At 60.5% G+C, this 17,636-nt stretch overlaps 1 protein-coding gene across 31 annotated transcripts in view; it reads left to right on the top strand.

Annotated features, from left to right (window-relative positions):
• INPP4A (inositol polyphosphate-4-phosphatase type I A) overlaps nt 1–17,636 on the top strand; it is a 102,406-nt gene that overhangs the window by 67,747 nt on the left and 17,023 nt on the right. For 9 of the 31 annotated variants that reach the window (XM_058278155.2, XM_058278154.2, XM_058278147.2 and 6 more), the window contains 8 exons: nt 2,214–2,344; nt 5,730–5,834; nt 6,136–6,244; nt 7,529–7,546; nt 9,769–9,952; nt 11,374–11,592; nt 12,395–12,530; nt 15,521–15,553. In XM_058278155.2, coding sequence (XP_058134138.1) covers nt 2,214–2,344; nt 5,730–5,834; nt 6,136–6,244; nt 7,529–7,546; nt 9,769–9,952; nt 11,374–11,592; nt 12,395–12,530; nt 15,521–15,553 — 935 coding nt within the window. Of the gene's footprint in view, nt 1–2,213; nt 2,345–5,729; nt 5,835–6,135; nt 6,245–7,528; nt 7,547–9,768; nt 9,953–11,373; nt 11,593–12,394; nt 12,648–15,520; nt 15,554–17,636 lie in introns of all 31 variants that reach the window. The other 22 variants (XM_071208716.1, XM_058278149.2, XM_058278161.2 and 19 more) reach the window with 6 other exon arrangements.

Raw genomic sequence — 17,636 nt, forward strand, 5'->3', positions numbered from 1 at the left:
GGCAGCGCAGCCCGACCCCTGCCCGCAGGCCCCGCCCCCTCCTGCCGCCGTCTCAGCTCCGAGCACAGTATAACCAGAGCACTGGAAAGATCCCAGGGAGCCGGGCCCCACTGCTCCAACCCAGCTGTTTTCATTTATCTCACATTCAGGGAACGTCCGGGTAGTAATGCCGTGAACACGCGGATGACTTGCATCTAAGTCATCGACTGCTACTATTTTCCCATATTGTCTTCTCTCTGCACATCTTTTATACAGCCATTTTAATTTAAAAATTTCCCTTCATCTTCGCCCGTATTTATGTATATTCACGTGGCCACAGCCTACCTTTTCCACGCCTCTTTGGTTTTTGTGTTATTTCTAACCGTGGCGTCATTTTCCAAGGCTGGTGCATTATGACTTCAGAGGGTTCATCCCTTCAGCGGATGCTTTCCTTCTGGGGCACTCGCTCCTGGTGGTGACGGAATCGACTTGTCTTTTGTGGACAGATGAGCCCTGCCTCCTCCAGACCGCTCCGAGCTGAGGGGTTTGGGTCGGTGCCCCCTCGGGCGGCGGCTCCTAGCCCAGCTGGCGAGGAGCGCGGTAGGGAACGCGGGCAAGGTGGGCCCCGCAGCTCAGCCTTGCTCTCGGGCCTTGCCTTCTGCCCAGAACCAGGCCTGCCTTCTGCCATTTACTTGTGTGTTTCTTTTCTTCAGTATAGGTTTCCTATTTTTTCAAATATTTCAAATAAGAACTGGGTATCAGTGAAAAGCATTGACTTCTGAAATGAAAGAGAATCAGATAATTGTACACATACACAAAAATCCCCTTTTCCCAGCAAAACTCTCAGCGTCATACTAAACAGATGGCTTGGTCGCGAGGAGGCAGGACTGCGCACGGTCGGTTCACCGCCGGAGAGATGGCAGCGCGGGACGGGCTGCGAGGCTGGGGCTGCGTGCGAGAGCTGCGCATCTGCAGCGGGAGCTGGGGAGGGAGGGCGCAGGCGGGGACGGGGAGGCCGTTGCTGTCCAGCAGTGGAGCTGCAGGGGGCAGGGCGTGCGGCCCCAGCCCTGCATGCCCTGGGGCACTGTTGCCCCGTTTTTGCTCATTAAATAATTAAGTGCTACAGGTTTTGATTTTCTTTTCAAGTTCAGACAGTTTTGTGGAAGGTGGAAAGCTTTTATAAAATTAGCTTTTGTTTTTCTCAAGGGAAAGTTAAGTGCACAGTACGAAAAGCTGAATCTTCTAAAAGGTTTCCACAGAAAGCAGAAGTCTCGTGGCCCATTCGGGTCCACTTCCACTTACCCCCTGCGGGTGCTTGGAGCGTTTCCCGCTGTATTTCTAAGTAGACGTGTACTTTCCTCTCTTAAGTAACCAGCTTTAGGATTCGTGAATTCCGCCGACTGGTGCAGGCGCTTGGTCGTTTCTACTTCCCACCCCCATTCCCGCTGTGCCCCCGTGTGCTGCCATTAAACCCACCCGCGTTCTCTGCCCGGTGCCCACTGGCTCTGGCCCCTGTGCCTCGCGCAGCTGGCTGGGTCTCGGGCTGGTAGCGGCCCCCTCGTCCTCCTCCCTTCCTCTTCCCGCCCTCACGCCCTGGCAGCCCCAGTGCTTCCGTGCCACCCACGTCCCCCGTGCGGCAGGGGGAAAGCCTGGGAAAGACGGGCCCCGTTAGGCTCCAGCAGTTTCCACGGGCAGCCAGAGGAAGAGTGGGGCCCAGCGCCGCTCGCGTGACCCTTGTTCCCTACCCAAAGGCCGGCCCTGAATCCCAGGGGTCACGCACCGCTGCCAGCCTGCTCTACGCCTGCCAGGGCTGGGGGTCGCGAGACACTGTCTCGTGACAGCCTCCCAGGGGAGACGGGGGCATGCAGGGATGGCGAGCAGAGGACGGCAGGCTCCTCCTGTGTTCCGGAAGCATCTCGTGGCATTCGTCTAGGTGCACTTGAGGCCTTTGCCTCCGTGGCCTGCATGTCGCATGCATGGCCACCGGGGCTCCTCCCCCCTCCACTTAGTTTTCCGTGGACACTTGACCGTTTCTGTGAAAAGCTGCTCCGTACACTTGCCTGTTCCTCCGAGAGCCGCCTGTCCTCCCGCACTTGCGTGGACCTTTGGGCTGGCAGCATAGCCGTCATCGTGGGCCTTCCCCGGGCACGGCTGTGGGCACGCCTCCGTGCTGGTTGGGGCCCCTGCCTCCCCACGGGAGCCGGGGTCGGCTGACGCGTGTGTCTGGCTTGCAGAGTGTGTGAGCTGGAGGAGCTGGGGGAGCTGTCCCCCTGCTGGGAGAGCCTCCGGCGCCAGATCGTCACGCAGTACCAGACTGTCATCCTCGCGTACCAGGAGAACCTGACTGACCTGCACCAGTACAAAGGTGGGTGTCGGGGCCGCTTCCCTCGGGGCGCACCTGCTCCATTCTCTGCTCCAAGTTGGGAAACCAAGTGGCTAGAATACTCACGTTGGCAGACATTTTGGTGGGTTCCTAAAAATAGATTCCCACGTAGGTGTGAATTCTTTCAAGTATGGATTTTTTTAAGTCTTAATTAGAAAGGCACATCTGTGAGAACTGCATTAAAATTCTTTCTCTGGTGTCACCTGCCAAAACTTCCACTGGAAGAAAAACTAGGCAAGACAAACGCATAGGCTGCTGGTTTCGTCTTCCTTGAAGAGGATGCAGGCTGTTTCCTTGAGACAAAGTGGTTTTCTGGTTTCCCCGTTTTAAGTGTTCAGCCGTGCTTTTTGACCGTCTGAATCATCTGTGTGGCTCTTTCCTTTTTAAGTCTTGAAAGAAAGAATGGGGTGTACTCGCGGGCCTCTTCTCTCTGAGATGCCAGTTGATTTTCAAAATGTCCTCAGGTAAATCCAGAAGGCTGTTCTGAACTCGTTCCCTTTTTCTTTCCTCCCTTACTTCTTGCTCTCGTGTTTGGAGCTTTGACCTCAGGCCCTCCCGCCACCTCCTCTCCTGTGTGGCCTTTCGGGGTGAAAGGAAAATCGTACGCCCTTCCCTGTGGTCTTGACCTGGCACGCCTGGCCCTGTCCCTGCAATTGGATGTGAAGATTCTGGATATAGGAGTGACGACAAGGTGGCCATGCCCTGGGTGTGGTTTGAGTCTGAAGGAAAAGTGCCAGCACTCTCCCAAGGAGGCCTAAGGATCTGCCCTTGCAGGCTAAACTATTAGGTTGGTGCAAAAGTAACTGTGATTTGCAGTGTTGAAATTTGGCGTTTGATATTGGCATACGTTCTTAATGTGATTATGTTATACATCACCTTACTGTGCATTTCTTGCTTTATGTTTTTTTGCTAACCACTTATTACTTGCTGTTTATATTTATTTTAGACTATGGAAATGATGTTAGACAAAAAGCAAATTTGAGCGATTTTCTTATTTGAGTTCAAAGTGGGTCATAAAGCAGCAAAGACAACTCGCAACATCAACAACACATTTGGCCCAGGAACTGCTATTGAACATACAGTGCAGAGGCAGTTGAAGAAGTTCTGCAAAGGAGGCGAGAGCCTTGAAGATGAGGAGCATAGCGGCCGGCCATCGGAAGTTGACAACGACCGATCGAGAGCACTCATCAAAGCTGATCCCCGTAAACTACGTGAGAAGTTGCCGAAAAACTCAACGTCGACCATTCTATGGTCGTTTGGCATTTGAAACCAATGGGAAAGGCGAAAAAGCTTGGTAAATGGGTACCTCATGAACTGTCTGAAAATTTAAAAAATCGTCATTTAAAAGTGTCGTCTTCTCTTATTCTATACAACAGTGAACCGTTTTTCAACCAGGTTGTGACGTACGATGGAAAGTGGATTTTATACGACAACTAGCGATGACCAGCTCAGTGGCTGGACCGAGAAGAAGCTCCAAAGCCAAACTTGCCCCAAGAAAGGCCATGGTCACTGTCTGGTGGTCTGCTGCCTGTCTGAACCTCCACAGCTTTCTGAATCCCAGTGAAACCATTACGTCTCGGAAGCATGCTCAGCAGATCAATGAGATGCACCGAAAACTGCAACACCTGCAGCCAGCATTGGTCAACAGAAAGGGTCCAATTCTTCTCCGCAACAATGCCTGATGGCAGTGTCTGTCACATAACCAACACTTCAAAAGTTGAACGAATTGGACTATGAAGTTTTGCCTCATCCGCCATGTTCACCTGGCCTCTTGCCAACTGACTACCACTTTTTCAAGCATCTCAACAACTTTTTGCAGGGAAAGCGCTTCCACAACTAGCAGGATGCAGAAAATGCTTTTCAGGAGTTCATCAGGGGCGGCAGACTTAGCCCAGTGGTTAGGGCATCCGTCTACCACATGGGAGGTCCGCGGTTCAAACCCCGAGCCTCCTTGACCCATGTGCAGCTGGCCCATGCACAGTGCTGATGCGCGCAAGAAGTGCTGTGCAATGTAGGAGTATCCCCTGCATAGGGGAGCCCCACGTGCAAGGAGTGCACCCCGTAAGGAGAGCCGCCCAGCGCGAAAGAAAGTGCAGCCTGCCCAGGAATGGCTCCGCACACACAGAGAGCTGACACAACAAGATGACACAGCAAAAAGAGACACAGATTCCCGTGCCGCTGACAACGGAAGTGGACAAAGAAGCCGCAGCAAATAGACACAGAGAACAGAGAACAGACAACGGGGTGGAAGGGGAGAGAAATAAATAAATAAATAAATCTTAAAAAAAAAAAGAGTTCATCAAATCCCAGAGCATGGGTTTTTACACTACAAGAATAAACAAACTTCTCATTGGCAAAAGTGTGTTGGTTGTAATGGTTCCTATTTTGATTAATAAAGATGTGTCTGAGCCTACTTACAATGATTTAAAATTCATGGTTTGACACTGCAATTCCTTTTGCACCAAACTAATATTCCCCGGGGAGGGTGTGAGCCCACCCCCAGCCTTGAGTTCTCCAGAGCTCCTGGCTCCTTAGAGTGTGTCCAGAGCCTGTGGGGTCTTTCTAGAACGCAGAAACCGTCGGTGCGGCTGTGGGGAGGCCCTTGAGGCCCGTTCCTGGACACACCATGAGCACTAGGCGCGAGAGAATGAGCTCCTGTGGCAAAACACAAAACAGACCACTGCTGAGCTGTGTTTGTGTGCCGCTCAGCCTTTCCTACTTTCCACTAGAGGGAGTACATTGTTCATTTGCTCTTCTGATTGTCAGTTTAGTAGTTAATCCCTTTCTCTTCTAGGCATGTGGCTTTTCGTTTAATTAGTTCTGGATTCTGGTTCTGGAAGTGAAATTTTGGAGATTTATTCTAAAGCATCCCCCAGCTTCCCTTACCCGGCCAAGTGTAAACGAGAGCACTGACATCTCTGTGCTGGAAGGTGCCGGGGTCTGCGTCCTTTGTGCATCCTACAGACCGTGGTGACGAGCGGGCCTTTTTGTCACTTCCCAGAGTTGAGACGTTCTGCTCTAGCTGAGCCGGTTTCCCGGGCCCGGGACGGTGGCTGTCTCTAGAATTGGAACAGGTGGTTTTGGCACGAACACGTTTCCTTTTCAGACTGGCGCTGACATGGTGCGGCCCTGTGCACGCCTCGGTGTGAGGTCTCGGTTGGGGTCTGGGTCGCGGCAGGGCTGGGCACCAAGCTGGAGCGTCCTGGGCTGCTGCGGCCTCGCGCCGCCCACCACGACGCCAAGAGCCCGCCCCAACCAGCAGCCTGCTCGCCTGCAGCCTCCACGCGGAAGCGCTCTGGGCAGCTCACGCCTGCTCACCTCCAGCGTCGCGCGTTTCGACCTTCCTTTGCTGTCTTCACTTTCTTAGGTCCCTCATTTAAAGCAAGCAGCCTAAAAGCTGATAAAAAGTTGGAGTTTGTCCCCACAAACTTGCACATACAAAGGATGAGAGTTCAGGACGACGGAGGCTCAGGTAACTATCCTCCCCCGCATGGCTGAGTCCACACTCGACTTCCTTTCTCCCCGAGGCCTCGGGGGTGCCTGGCTGCCCACCCCCGCCACAGCCTTCCCCATGCGCTCTGCTGGGGCTGGGGGGGTCGTCGGCTTACAAGGACCTTCCTCCGGGCTTGTCAGAGACGTGCCACCCCCTCACCTGGGGGCAAGAACCCCCTTTGGCCGAGGCCGTGCTGGCCCTTGGGGGCCACAGGCTGCCCGGAGACGTACCTCCCCGCAGCCTGCACCCGGGGTAACCGGGTCGGCGCTCTGTCGTGCAGACCAGAACTACGACATCGTCACCATTGGCGCCCCTGCGGCGCACTGCCAAGGCTTTAAATCGGGAGGTCTCCGCAAAAAGCTGCACAAATTTGAAGAGACCAAGAAGCAGTAAGTAGCTAGAGGGGTTTTCTGATCCCTGTACGTCTGCCTGATGCGTCCCAGGTCCAAAAAGCAAACGTCAAAACATGGCCGCAAACGACATCCCGCCTTTCCAGTCTGCTTCTGCGTGGCGGGCAGCTGCGTCACGGAGCCCGTGCTGCTGTGTGCGTGTGACTGAGCTGGCCGGGGAGGGGGGCTCCTGCTCGCTGCTCCTGCCCCGCAGGCCACCTGGGCTGGAAGCGCAAGCCCGGCCTCTGCGTGGCGCTCCAGGCCGCTGCCCTGCGTGGCCGCGCCCCTGGCCCTGCCATGAGCCGTGGCCGGTGTCTGAGCAGATGGTTTCCTTTGCAACAGGACAGCGGCGGTCAACAGTCCCAGTTTCCAGAAGACCACGGGCAGGAAGCTGCCGAGAGGGGCGGGTGTTCGGGGAGGCGGAAGGCAGGGAGGGAGTGGGGGCGGCGCCCAGGATAGCCAGCCCCTGCAGCGGCGGAGCTGAAGGGTCAGACCTGCCAGCTGAGCACGGGGCCATTGGAAAGGTGGAGCCAGGCCCAGAGGGTGGGGGGGATCAGACGTGGCTGTCGGGTGGGCAGCATCCACTCCCATGCAGAGCCCTGGGCCATGGGCCAGGTGGGCCCGTGAGGCCTGAGGGGCTGGGAAAGCCAGGGGGGCTGTGGCCGGGGCAGGGGTCTCTGGTGAGCAGCTGCCGCAGACCCCAGCACGTCTGTGCCCCACATTTGCCCACCCCACTCGCCATGGGGCCACCAGGGAGTGCGTGTCTGTGTGCATTGCAGCGAGGGAGGGGTAAGCCCAAGCCTGAAAGCAGGCATGCGGGCTGTGCCCCAGGGGCCCACAGGAGGCTCTTTGGCCTCTCAGGCCACCAAGAGGTAAAGCCACCATCTGTCCCTATCCTGGGAAAGCTGTGGATGTCGAGAGCTGGCTGCTTCCCATGTCTGCAAACAAGCTCAGAGCTATTAGCTAAAATGCTCCTTGGGTGTTTTTCTAATATGTAATGTACGTTCTTACCCGATTTCCTAGGAACCTCATAAAGTCCCCTGTAGGTAGGGTTGTTGTTAACTGAGCTCGCCTTTACAGGCACGTGTAGCTTGTCTACCGTGGAGCATCCCCTGGGCCGGAGCTCCAAGGAGCCCACACTCTGGCTCAGGAGTATAATCAGCCCCGTAGGAGGGGCCTCCAAATCAGTTGAAGCACTTTGACAAAAGTCACTGGGCCTTTTAATTTTCTGTTTGCCTTTGGTGTCTGCTAATGGCTAACGCTCCGCTTGGTTCTCTTCCGTAGCAGTTTTGAGGAGTGGTGGTGAGTTCTCTGTCTGTGAGAGAGTGTCTGTCGGGCAGAAAGCCTGTCTTGGTTCGTCCGTGTGGGGCCGCAGAGCGTGTGCCACCGTGCAGGCCGTCCTCCGGCCATCTGCACCGTCCTCTGACAATGAATAGCCGTCGCAGGCGTGTGCCCGCGAGCCTGGCAGCAGCCCTCTGCCCGTTCCCCGGCCCCCCGGCAGCCGGAGCGGGGACTGCATCAGCTGTGGCGAGTCCAGAACCCCCCTTTCTGGCTCCTTTGAGAGTCTTGGGACTTGTCATTGTCCACTCCACCGTCACGTCGTGTACGCGTGAAGCTGGCTTATGTTCTCATGGTTTTTATTAACACAGATTTTTGACCAGTGTTAGCAGGCCCCTCACCCCTGGCAGGCAAACCAAGAATCAGTGTAGCCAAGTGATTTTTTTTCCCCCACCAAAAATATCAGCTGGCTGCCAGAAACCAGTGTGCCTGCTGCCTCTGGGTCCTTACTGCCCCGGCCCTCCCCAGCCATGCCCATCGTGCGGGCACAGGCCTGACGTGCCCCGGGCCCAGCTCTTTGGGAACTGCTGCCGCCCTGAGCCCAGGGCCATGGCTGGGCTCCCTGAGGGGTCAGCCCTCTGTCCACTGGCCCCCCACCTGGGACCTGTCTTCCTTTCTCCAGCAGCCCGGGGGGGGGGGGAGCGGGAAGTGGCAGGGCGCTGTCTCACCACCACGGAGAGGGCAGCCGTGGCCGCTTCGCACGGTGGCCCCAGGCCCCCCTCTGCCCTGTGCTCCTGGCCTCGCTGCAGGCGCCCCTGGTAGGACAGGTGCACCCCTTCAGGGTGGCGGGAGGGGTGGCCAGCAGGGCAGGTGCTCCCGGCCCGGGCCCGGCGTGCGCCAGCTGCCACGCCTCCCCGCAGCAGGCTTAGCGCCTGTTCCCTCAGTACCGGGGCCCGGATGGATGGGTTTTCCCAAACTCTGCTTAAAGGGTATGTTTTAAGGCTAAATTGCCATGACAGCTATTCATCGGAAGAACGGTTGCAGATTGGCAAGTGGTCTTGTGCACGCCGTGCTGTGAAGTGCCTCGCCGTGCCGCGCAGCGGAAGCGCAGCCTGCTTGCATGGGCTTCTTCCATTGTGGTGGTGGTGGGGGGTTGGGGGCTTTTCCTCCCCGTGTTTGGTGGTCGGTTTTTGCATGTTCGCCCTGGGGTATGACCAGGGGAGGGACGGGCCCTTTCCTGGCACCCGCCTTTGGGCACCCTCAGGGCGGGCCAGTGGGGGTCTTCCACCCTGACCGAGCCCGTCACCTCGGAGGAAGTGACGGGGGAGGCGACACCCCGCCCTGTACCTTCTCCCTCTTCCCCAAGCTCCAGGCAGCTCTGCGGGCCCGGTCAGGCACTCGCTCCACCCCTCGCGCTGTGAGCCCTGCTGCTGGGAGACAGGTCCCCCGTGGAGGCTGCCCCTGCAGCCACCGCAGCCCCCAAGGCCGTCTGCAGAGGAACTCCTGACGGGACCGCCCAGGCCTTGCCTAAGAGGCCAGGGCCACCCGACCCGTGGGCCCCATGCCTGCCAGGCCCTGCGCCGGCAGGGCCATGGCTGCAGCTGCCCTTGTGCCCCCAGATCCGTGCGAGGAGGAGGGCAAGGAGGGAGCAGGGTGCCAGGTCCTCGCCTCTCACGGGCCGCTTTGTCCACTCCCCTTCACCTGCTCTAGCCTGACTTCTCCAGGTCGGGATGTCCTGGCACAGGTGCGAGGGCCAGGCAGGCCAGGTTCCCGGGGGCCGGGTCAGCAGGCTCAGGTGGGTTCACAGAATGTTGGAGGTCCTGATTGGCCAAATTAAAGCAAAAACACAAAAATGGTTTCTTTGGGCAAAATCCAGGAGCCCCCGCAGCGTCACCTCGCCGTGGAGCGCTGGCCCCGTGGCGTGAGCCTGCCCGCGTCCTCAGCGAGGGCCTCCTGTCGGCTGGCAAGCGAGAGTCAAGGGAAAGGTGACCGCGGTGGGCGGCGTCCGGTCTCTGTGCACACGCGTAGCACGCGGGGCACAAGCAGACACGGGCGAGGAGAGGGAAAGGCCGGACGTTTGCCGTCGCTCTTTCCAGCTTCCGCCGTAGGGACAGGAAGGACCCGCTGGCATTTACTTTGGCTCGTCACCTCCCCGTCCCCCAGGAAGATGTCCCTGAGAGGCGGGGCGGCTCGTTGGCGCGGGCAGGGGTGGGGGTGCGGGAGCTGAGCGGCCCCCCGTCTTCCAGCACGCCGTCGAGCTGCCAGTCCGTCGTCTACATCCCGCAGGACATCGTCCGCGCCAAGGAGATCATCGCCCAGATCAACACGCTGAAGACCCAGGTCAGCTACTACGCAGAGCGGCTGGCGCGCGCCGCCAAGGACAGGTCCTCCACCGGCCTCGAGCGCACCCTCGCCATCCTGGCAGACAAGGTAGGGGCCGCCCTGCCGCGGCATAGCCGCGGGTGCCCGTGGCCTTCTGGAAGCCACAGGGACCTGGGGAGCCCCGGCGGGCCTAGAGCCAGCAGCGCAGAGGGTTGACCTTGGGTCACCTTGAAGGTGGGGCCACAGGTCCAGGCCCGCGAAGGCCCAGTGAGGCCCAGGGACTTGCTGGACAGAGCAGGCCGGGGGCGGAGCCCGGGCACAGGACGTCAGCCGCGGCTTTGTGCCGGCGCGTCTTCCAGCAAGTCCACGGGGGCCGTTTTCTCGAGGCTGCTACAGTTCCACTGCCCACCCGGTGCGTTTTTCTTGAGGCAGGGCTTTTGTAGTTGGAATTCTGAAAAAAGAAACAGCTCTTGTGCAATGAACAATGTAATTTTACTGGTTTATGTATAATTGGTAAGGTGGCTTCTGATTAGCCATAATTGGATCCTGATTGAAAGTGTTGAAAATACTGGTTCACGCTGGGGGAGTGGGCACATTGACCCATTCCACGGTGCTTCTTCAGGTTACTCAGTTTTTTCAAACTTGCCTCAACACGCACACACCTCCCCCCGCTCCGCCCCTGTCTTTGGCTCCGCCTCCCCGTTCACATGCAGCGCTGCGGGGCGCTGCTGCTTTTCCCGGCAGGTGGGCGTGCTGTGTCCTTCCATGCGGGCATGCTGCACGAAGGTCGAGTGCCTGGGAAAGAACAGGGTCGTTGGCAGAAGCCGAGGCTTAATCCACAGAACCCGGCTCCTACAGAACTGCCCAGGCCCAGAACCGAGTGCTGGGCATCCGGCCGCCCAGAGACCAGGGCTCAGTCCCAGAGCCGGGGGCAGGGACAAGGCTGTGGTCCTGGAACCAGAGGGCAGGTTCAAGGGCGGCCTGGGAAGTCAGCCGACCTGGCCGCTGGGGCTCTTCTGGGCGCAGGGTTGGGAGGGCAGGGACGAGTGCTCGGCCTCCCCTTACCTCCCTGTGCTCCTGTCTTGTTGCTGGGAATTCTCACTAGGAGTCACCAGCCCCATCATGTGGCAGTGGCCTTTGTGCTCAGACTTGCTGAGTTGATGCAGTGCAGGGGCACACGGGGTGCTTGGCCTCGGGCTGTCTCTTCTCGAGCGAGAGGGGGCTGTGGCAGCCCCTCAGGGACCCCACGGGCCGTGGCAGCCCCTTGGACTCTCAGCAGGCTGTGGCAGTTCCCTGGGTGCCCTGCGGGCCGTGGCAGCCCCTCGGGGGCCCCGCGGGCCGTGGCATCCCCTTGGACACTCAGTGGGCTGTGGCAGTTCCCTGGGTGCCCTGCGGGCCCTGGCAGCCCCTCGGGCACTCAGCGGGCCGTGGCAGCCCCTTGGACGCTCAGCAGGCTGTGGCAGTTCCCTGGGTGCCCTGCGGGCCATGGCAGCCCCTCGGGCACTCAGCGGGCCGTGGTTTGTGCGCAGACCCGGCAGCTGGTCACGGTCTGCGACTGTAAGCTGCTGGCCACGTCCATCCACGGGCTGAACGCCGCGCGGCCCGACTACATCGCCTCCAAGGCCTCCCCCAGCTCGACCGAGGAGGAGCAGGTGATGCTTAGGAACGACCAGGACACGCTCACGGCCAGGTGGGCGGGGAGGAACAGCCGCTCCTCCCTGCAGGTGGACTGGCACGAGGAGGAGTGGGTGAGTCGCCCTCGCCTGCAGGGGCCAGGGGGTCAGCGGCCTCGGGGGCGGAGGGGGCCGCTGGCCGGGGAGGGGGCCGTGCCGCGTCGGCTCAGGCACGAGAGGGAGGAGGCGCGTCCCGGGGACCGCTGCCTCGTGGGGCCCTGCCCCTCCAGCCCCCGGCTGACCAGCCAGGCCCCTGCTGCTTCCTCGCTGCACAGCTCGCACTTCGCCCTTCTGGGGCTGTGGACTTGCGCCCGGAGGTGGGGCGCTCAGGTGCTGGGGCAGGTAGGCAGGCCTAGGGAGAGGCTGCCCCTGGGCTGCGGGCGTGTGAGCGTCTCCTCGCCAGGGCCTCAGAGCACAGGGCCCGCGGGCGGGGCGCGTCACGCACAGGCTCTGGTCATGTCGGGAAGGCGTCCAGCAGCCTTGTGCGGTGAAGCCGCAGCGGGTTGGTCCCAGCCCTCGTCTCCTCCCCCCCACCCAAACGACCAGCTGCATCCACCTCTCCACGCGGGGGGGCTGGGTCCTCTGCCGGGCAGGAGGTCTGTGGGGGAGGGAGAGCCACAAGACCAGCTGCGCTGTGCCGCTGGGGCTGGCGGTCGGGCACAGGAAGTCCCCTGTGCTGTGGCTCCCAGCCTTGCCGAGCAGTGGCCATAGGACACTGATGTTTCTGAAAAACCAGCACAGCTTAAGCGGGGATGATGAATCTCCTTGGTGTTTTCTAGAATGCCCGGCCCCGCGTTTGCAGGGGCGCGGCGCCGGGGGAGGGCGGGTGTTGGGGTGCTCCGCCAGGAGCGCTGAGCCTGGCCCTCTGGGCTTCCAGGAGAAGGTGTGGCTGAATGTGGACAAGAGCCTAGAGTGCATCATCCAGAGGGTGGACAAGCTGCTGCAGAGGGAGCGCCTGCATGGCGGGGGCTGCGAGGACGCCTTCCCCTGCGCCGCTGGGGCCAGCAAGAAAGGTAACCGGGATAGCCACGCCTACTGGATCCGGCCAGAGAGCCCCCCGGGCGACGTCCCCTCCTCGCCACGCCCCTGCACCGCGCCCTGTGCTGCATGCCAGCCTCCCGCCAGCACACGTGCGTATGCACCCGCGCCTCCCCACGCCTCCTCCGTCCTCGCACTGGCTTTTCTGGCCCCATGACCTCCTCCCCTGCCCCCTGCGCACAGGGCTGTCGGGCGGGGAGGGCGGAGGTCCTGGCCTGTGTTCCTGCACCCGGAGCCCCGGCGGGGACAGCAGCGTGGCGGGGAGGCCTGGGCCGTGGCCGGCCGGGCTTGGACCACCCCCAGGCCTGCAGGGGCCTGGCCTTGGGCGGCTTCCTCGTGGGCGTGCTGACCGCCCAGGGGGCTGGTGGAGCCAGGAGGGCGCGCCCGGTGGGGCGAGGGGCTGTTGTGGGCCGCTCGTGCTGGCGGCCCTGGGACTGGCCGCGCAGGCAGCCTCTGCCCTAGGGCTGAGTTAGGGTCCCATGTTTGGCACCACCCTCCGGTGGGGATGCTCAGTGGGTGGTAGGATGTCAGCCGGAGCAGCACGCCGCGGCCGGGTCCCGGCAGGCAGGGCCTCTCCAGGCCTGTGCCCCGCGTGGAGCGCGGCTGGACCATGGCTGGACCACTGGCTCCGGGGGCGGGGCTGGCAGCTCAGCGCAGCCCCGTTTCCAGAGCCTCTCGACAAACCTGTTTCTGAGACACCCTCGGTGGCCGGTGCCTGCAGGAGTCGGCAGGGCTTCACCCCGGTCTCGGCCGCCACAGTGTCCCCGTCCTCCACACTGCCACCCACCGGGGACTGTAGTTGAAATTCCCCGAACGCGTCTTGTCCGTGGAGCTATTTTGTCTCTTCATGTAAATTATGTTGCTTTTAAAATTTTTGTCAACGCTCATTACTCATTTTTCTTTGATAGAATCTTGCTTGTAATTTTAAAGTTTTTCTGCAGCCATAAAACAATATAATGGAATTTTTAAAATGCAAGATGTATGGGTATCTTGCATTTTAATTTAAACATCATTTAAGTATCATTTTTAGGCGCCTCCTAAAATATTTATACAATCCTATGTATTGTATAAATACAGGTCGATTTAAATGTAGCCCTAAAGCTATTTAAAAGAGCACTTATTTGTGACACTTAGGCCTTAACTTACAGTCACAGGTGCCATAGAGCTCAGCTCTGTCCTAAGCTGGGAACACGAAGCACACATTTGAGAGATCCAGCGCTGCTGGTCAGTGCCCCAAGAAGTGCAGGAAACCCCACGCCCCTGCACCACCCCGAAGGGCCTTCTGCTGAAGTCCTTAGCTAGCCCAGAAGCTCCCGAGACCACCACGCGGGCAGGAGGGTGGCGAGGAACCGCCTGGGAGCTGTACCCCCAGGACTTTGTACAACGCCCCGTCGGGGGCTGCAGCCTGGCTGAGGGGACGTTTGTTACCCGAGGACAGCTCTGCGCCTCCAGGGGGGGAGGGGGGGCGTCGTCACCTTCCACTTCAGCTCTCCGCCCTCCCGGTCCCTGGCCCTCACCTTCCACCAGGGAGTGGCCCGGCCCCGCCCCCTCCCGCAGGGACCACCAGGGCTCTGGCTGGCGGGACTCTGGGGCGCACCCCCGCCGGCCCCCTCCCCTTCCCGTGTGAGCGCCCCTCGTGTCCCTGCCCTCCACACCCTCCTCCTGGGTCTCGTCCTCTTCACGCCCGCAGGGCCACCTGAACCCCTGAGATTCTGCGCTGAGCGCCGCCTGTGCGTGGAGAGCACCCAGAGAGCCGCTGGAGCCCACGGGACCCTGTGGGACCCCACAGGACCCCACGGGACCCCGCGGCCCGAAGCGCGAGGCGAGCTGCCGGCCAGGGCTTTCTCATGAGCGAGAGGCTAGTGGAGCGAGTGGCTGTTCCCTGGCAGCTTCGCGGGGCCGCGGCTCCCGGCGTCCTCCCGGGCAGAGGCCAGTGCAGCCAGGCCGGGTGGCTGGACGGGCAGCAGCGTTTACGCCCCTGCGCTGACCGCCACTCCAGCCAGCGTCCCCGTCCTGCTGCGAGGTGGTCTCAGGACTCGGGTTCAGACGAAGAGGCCGTTACGGCGCTTTGCCCTGCAGCCCTTCTGCGGTTGTAAGCAGTCGTTTCCACAGGTGGTTAGAGAGAAAGGGCCCTGCTCTCCCTGCTGCTTGAAACCCCAGGTTGTGCCCCCTGCACTGGGGGTGCACCCCTCAAGGAGATGGTCGGCCAGAAAGTCCCAAAAGAGGCCCCGAGCCTCCTGGGCCTGGCGCCTCCTCTCGATCAGGCCTATTTGGGCTGTTCTCGGGGATCCTGAAGACGTTTCCACCAAAAAGTTTAGACTTACAAGAAAGTAAACTTTTTTCCTGCAGGATCCCTTTTCAAGTTTATCTTTTAGGGAGCATCCAATTAATTCTAGTTTCTCAGGGAAATATGCAACTGAAATGACTACTTCCCAAGGTGTGACTCAGAATGTGACACCCGTTAAAACTAGTATTCTCTGAGAAAGCCAAGAGGACCTTCCAATTCTAGCTTCTCCCAAATCACCAACGCTTGAGTTAATTTTGAAGATGGAGAGAGCTGGTTGGCATGTACTCGTGGGTTTCATTCCTGGCTCCTAAATTCCCGAAGCTCAGCAGGAAATCGCCAGCCCTGGGCTCAGCAGGCCTCAGCAAGTGGGCGTGGCAGGCGCCAGGAGGAAGTTGCAGCTTCCTGACCAGCCCTCTCGCTGCAAGCTGGCCTCCAGGTGCTGCGAGCTGGCCTGGGGCGCGGCCACATCAGTGGTCACGTGTGACACGCTAGTCCACGCCCCCGGGAGCGTTGTATGTTGCGGCGTCAGCAACATGGATGTCTCCGCAGTGAACGGGGCTGTGCCATTGGGTCACCTGGCCGCCAGGGGCCTGTGCGGCTGCTGTGGGCGTCACGTCGCCCGTGTGTGTGCTGCATCGCTGCTGCTTAATCACCGTGTCGTCCTCCATTTCTGTGCAGGTGGCAGCCCCCCTCCCGAAGAGCCCGGTCCAGGTACGTGGCTCCCCTCCCAGGTGCCCGCAGTTTGCTCTTAGCATCCAGCAGGTTTCCCGGCTGCCGTGTGCCCCTTGGTCTCAGAGCCCACAGCAGCTTTCCCGAGGGTAGCTCGGGCCGGTGGGCATGAGGGGTTGTGTTTTTGTCACCTTCACCTGCCGAATCCTTCTCAGTGAGCGCCGGGTGGCCTGTGTAGAGGAGCCTGGGCTGGTTACGCTTCCTGCTGCGTCAGCTGATGCTCCGCAGGTGTCGTCGCATCTCCTGTCCCGCAGAACCTCCCCCAAGCGCAGACGAGGCCCTGGGCTTCCCGCCAGGCAGTGCTGCAGGTCTCTGCTGGCGTCAGCCTTGGCCCCCTGCTCCCGCCCGCCGGCTCCCCCTTTTTATCTGTTTCCGGGCTTCGCGCCTCCTCTGCTGATGCTGCAGCACAGCCCGGCTCCTTCAGGCTGGGCCGGCCTCCCCATGGCGCGCCCAGGACCAGCCGTCGGGTCAGGAAAGGGGCCGTCGAGGCTCGGGTGTCCTGGTCGCGGGGCTCCCTGGCATGGGAAGCGCTGGAGGAAGGCCTGGGCGTTCTTGTTTTACGTCAGGCGCGTCGTTGCCGGAGCACTGTGGCTGCCACAGGGGCTCCAGGTGGGCTGTGCGGCCCTGGCAGGGGCGCCTCCGCTGTCCCTGTAGAGCTGTGTTTACCCTGGTAGCACTAGAGCACACACATGCACGCACACGCTCTGCCCACCCTGGGTCTCCTGGTAATGAGGAAACGAGCATCCACAGAGGGTGGCTCAGAAGAGCCCTTCGCAGTTACCCGGCGCCCTGTGGATGGTGCTTCAGCCTCGGCTCCCGGCCAGCGCGTGTCCAGCCTAGCACCAGGACAGGAGCTTGTGCCAGGAACGCACCAAATGCATCCCCATGGGCGCTGCACTTGCCTGGCGATGCGCTCCCGGTGCAGGAAGCGGGCGAATGCCCCCCTCCAGCCTGCGCCCTCGCCCGCCTGGGCCTGCCCAGAAGCCTCAGCACTGCCCGCCCGGGCTTCACGTTGGGAAGTTGTTAATGGTCACTTTCTCCACGTGTTGGCCCGAGGTGCCTTAGCATCTGCCTACTGGGCAGAGACCATCTCTAGTAGCTCAGTGGGAAATCGGCAGCCCTGGGCTCAGCAGGCCTCAGCAAGTGTGGGTGGCAGTCCACGGGGCCGGGCAGGTCTCTGTCCCCGGGCCCCCTGAGCACTTCCTCCCCTGCCCCGAGAAGCCAGCCCGGGCCCACGGGGAGCGCAGCCGCCAGGTGCACGGCACGCCACTGAGGGCGCACAGCGTCAGACGCCTGCGCCCTTCCCTCCTCAGACACATGTCCCCGTGATTTTATCCCCTCCCCCCGTCCACCATTTCCACCGCGCGTCAGCGCAGCAAGAGTGGAGCCGTTCCTACGCGAAGCTGGTTAAAGAGAAGCGTGCAGGGTCAAAGCCCCTGCGTGGAGAGGGCGCCTTAGTCAGGCACCGCGCAGCACTGCGATTGGCCCGTTGACCGGACGCACGTACACGCACACGTGGAGCAGAGAACTGGCGGTGTTTGCTCTAAGGGCACTTGCTTCTTAGGGAAGAAAACCTTACGTCCCCCTGCATCTCCCCTAAACTCTTGGGCTATTGCAACGTGGTTGCCATTTGTCCCTTTGATAACCACTGAGTGTCGTTGGCTGCTTCCGCAGTTCTGAGAAGCAGGAACGTGGTGTCTGAGAACTCCAGAGGAAGACGGACACACTTGGGTGTTCTCCAGTGCCTCTCTCCTGTTTCCTGCTTGGCAGCGGCCCGGGGCTGGGCCGCGGCGTCCCGCTTCCCGGCCCAGGGCTCCCGCTCCGGGATTTAGCTGCTAAGGCCTTCCTGTCATGGACCTCCACATTTAAGCTTGCTTTTCCCATCACAGAGAGAGATCTGTGTCCACGTACAGGGTGGCCGCGCATACGGCTAGAGGGTTTCCCAATTTGGAACTGCCACATCCACCTAGAAATTGGCCCTGGCCAGCCCCCGAGGGGGTCCGTGGCACGTTCTAGGTGTTGCTCAGCAAGGCGTTTGGCAGGCGGCTGGAGAGCGCAGAGCCGG

This window comes from Dasypus novemcinctus, chromosome 17, assembly GCF_030445035.2.
Source record: "Dasypus novemcinctus isolate mDasNov1 chromosome 17, mDasNov1.1.hap2, whole genome shotgun sequence".
In the NCBI taxonomy this organism is placed as follows: domain Eukaryota; kingdom Metazoa; phylum Chordata; class Mammalia; order Cingulata; family Dasypodidae; genus Dasypus; species Dasypus novemcinctus.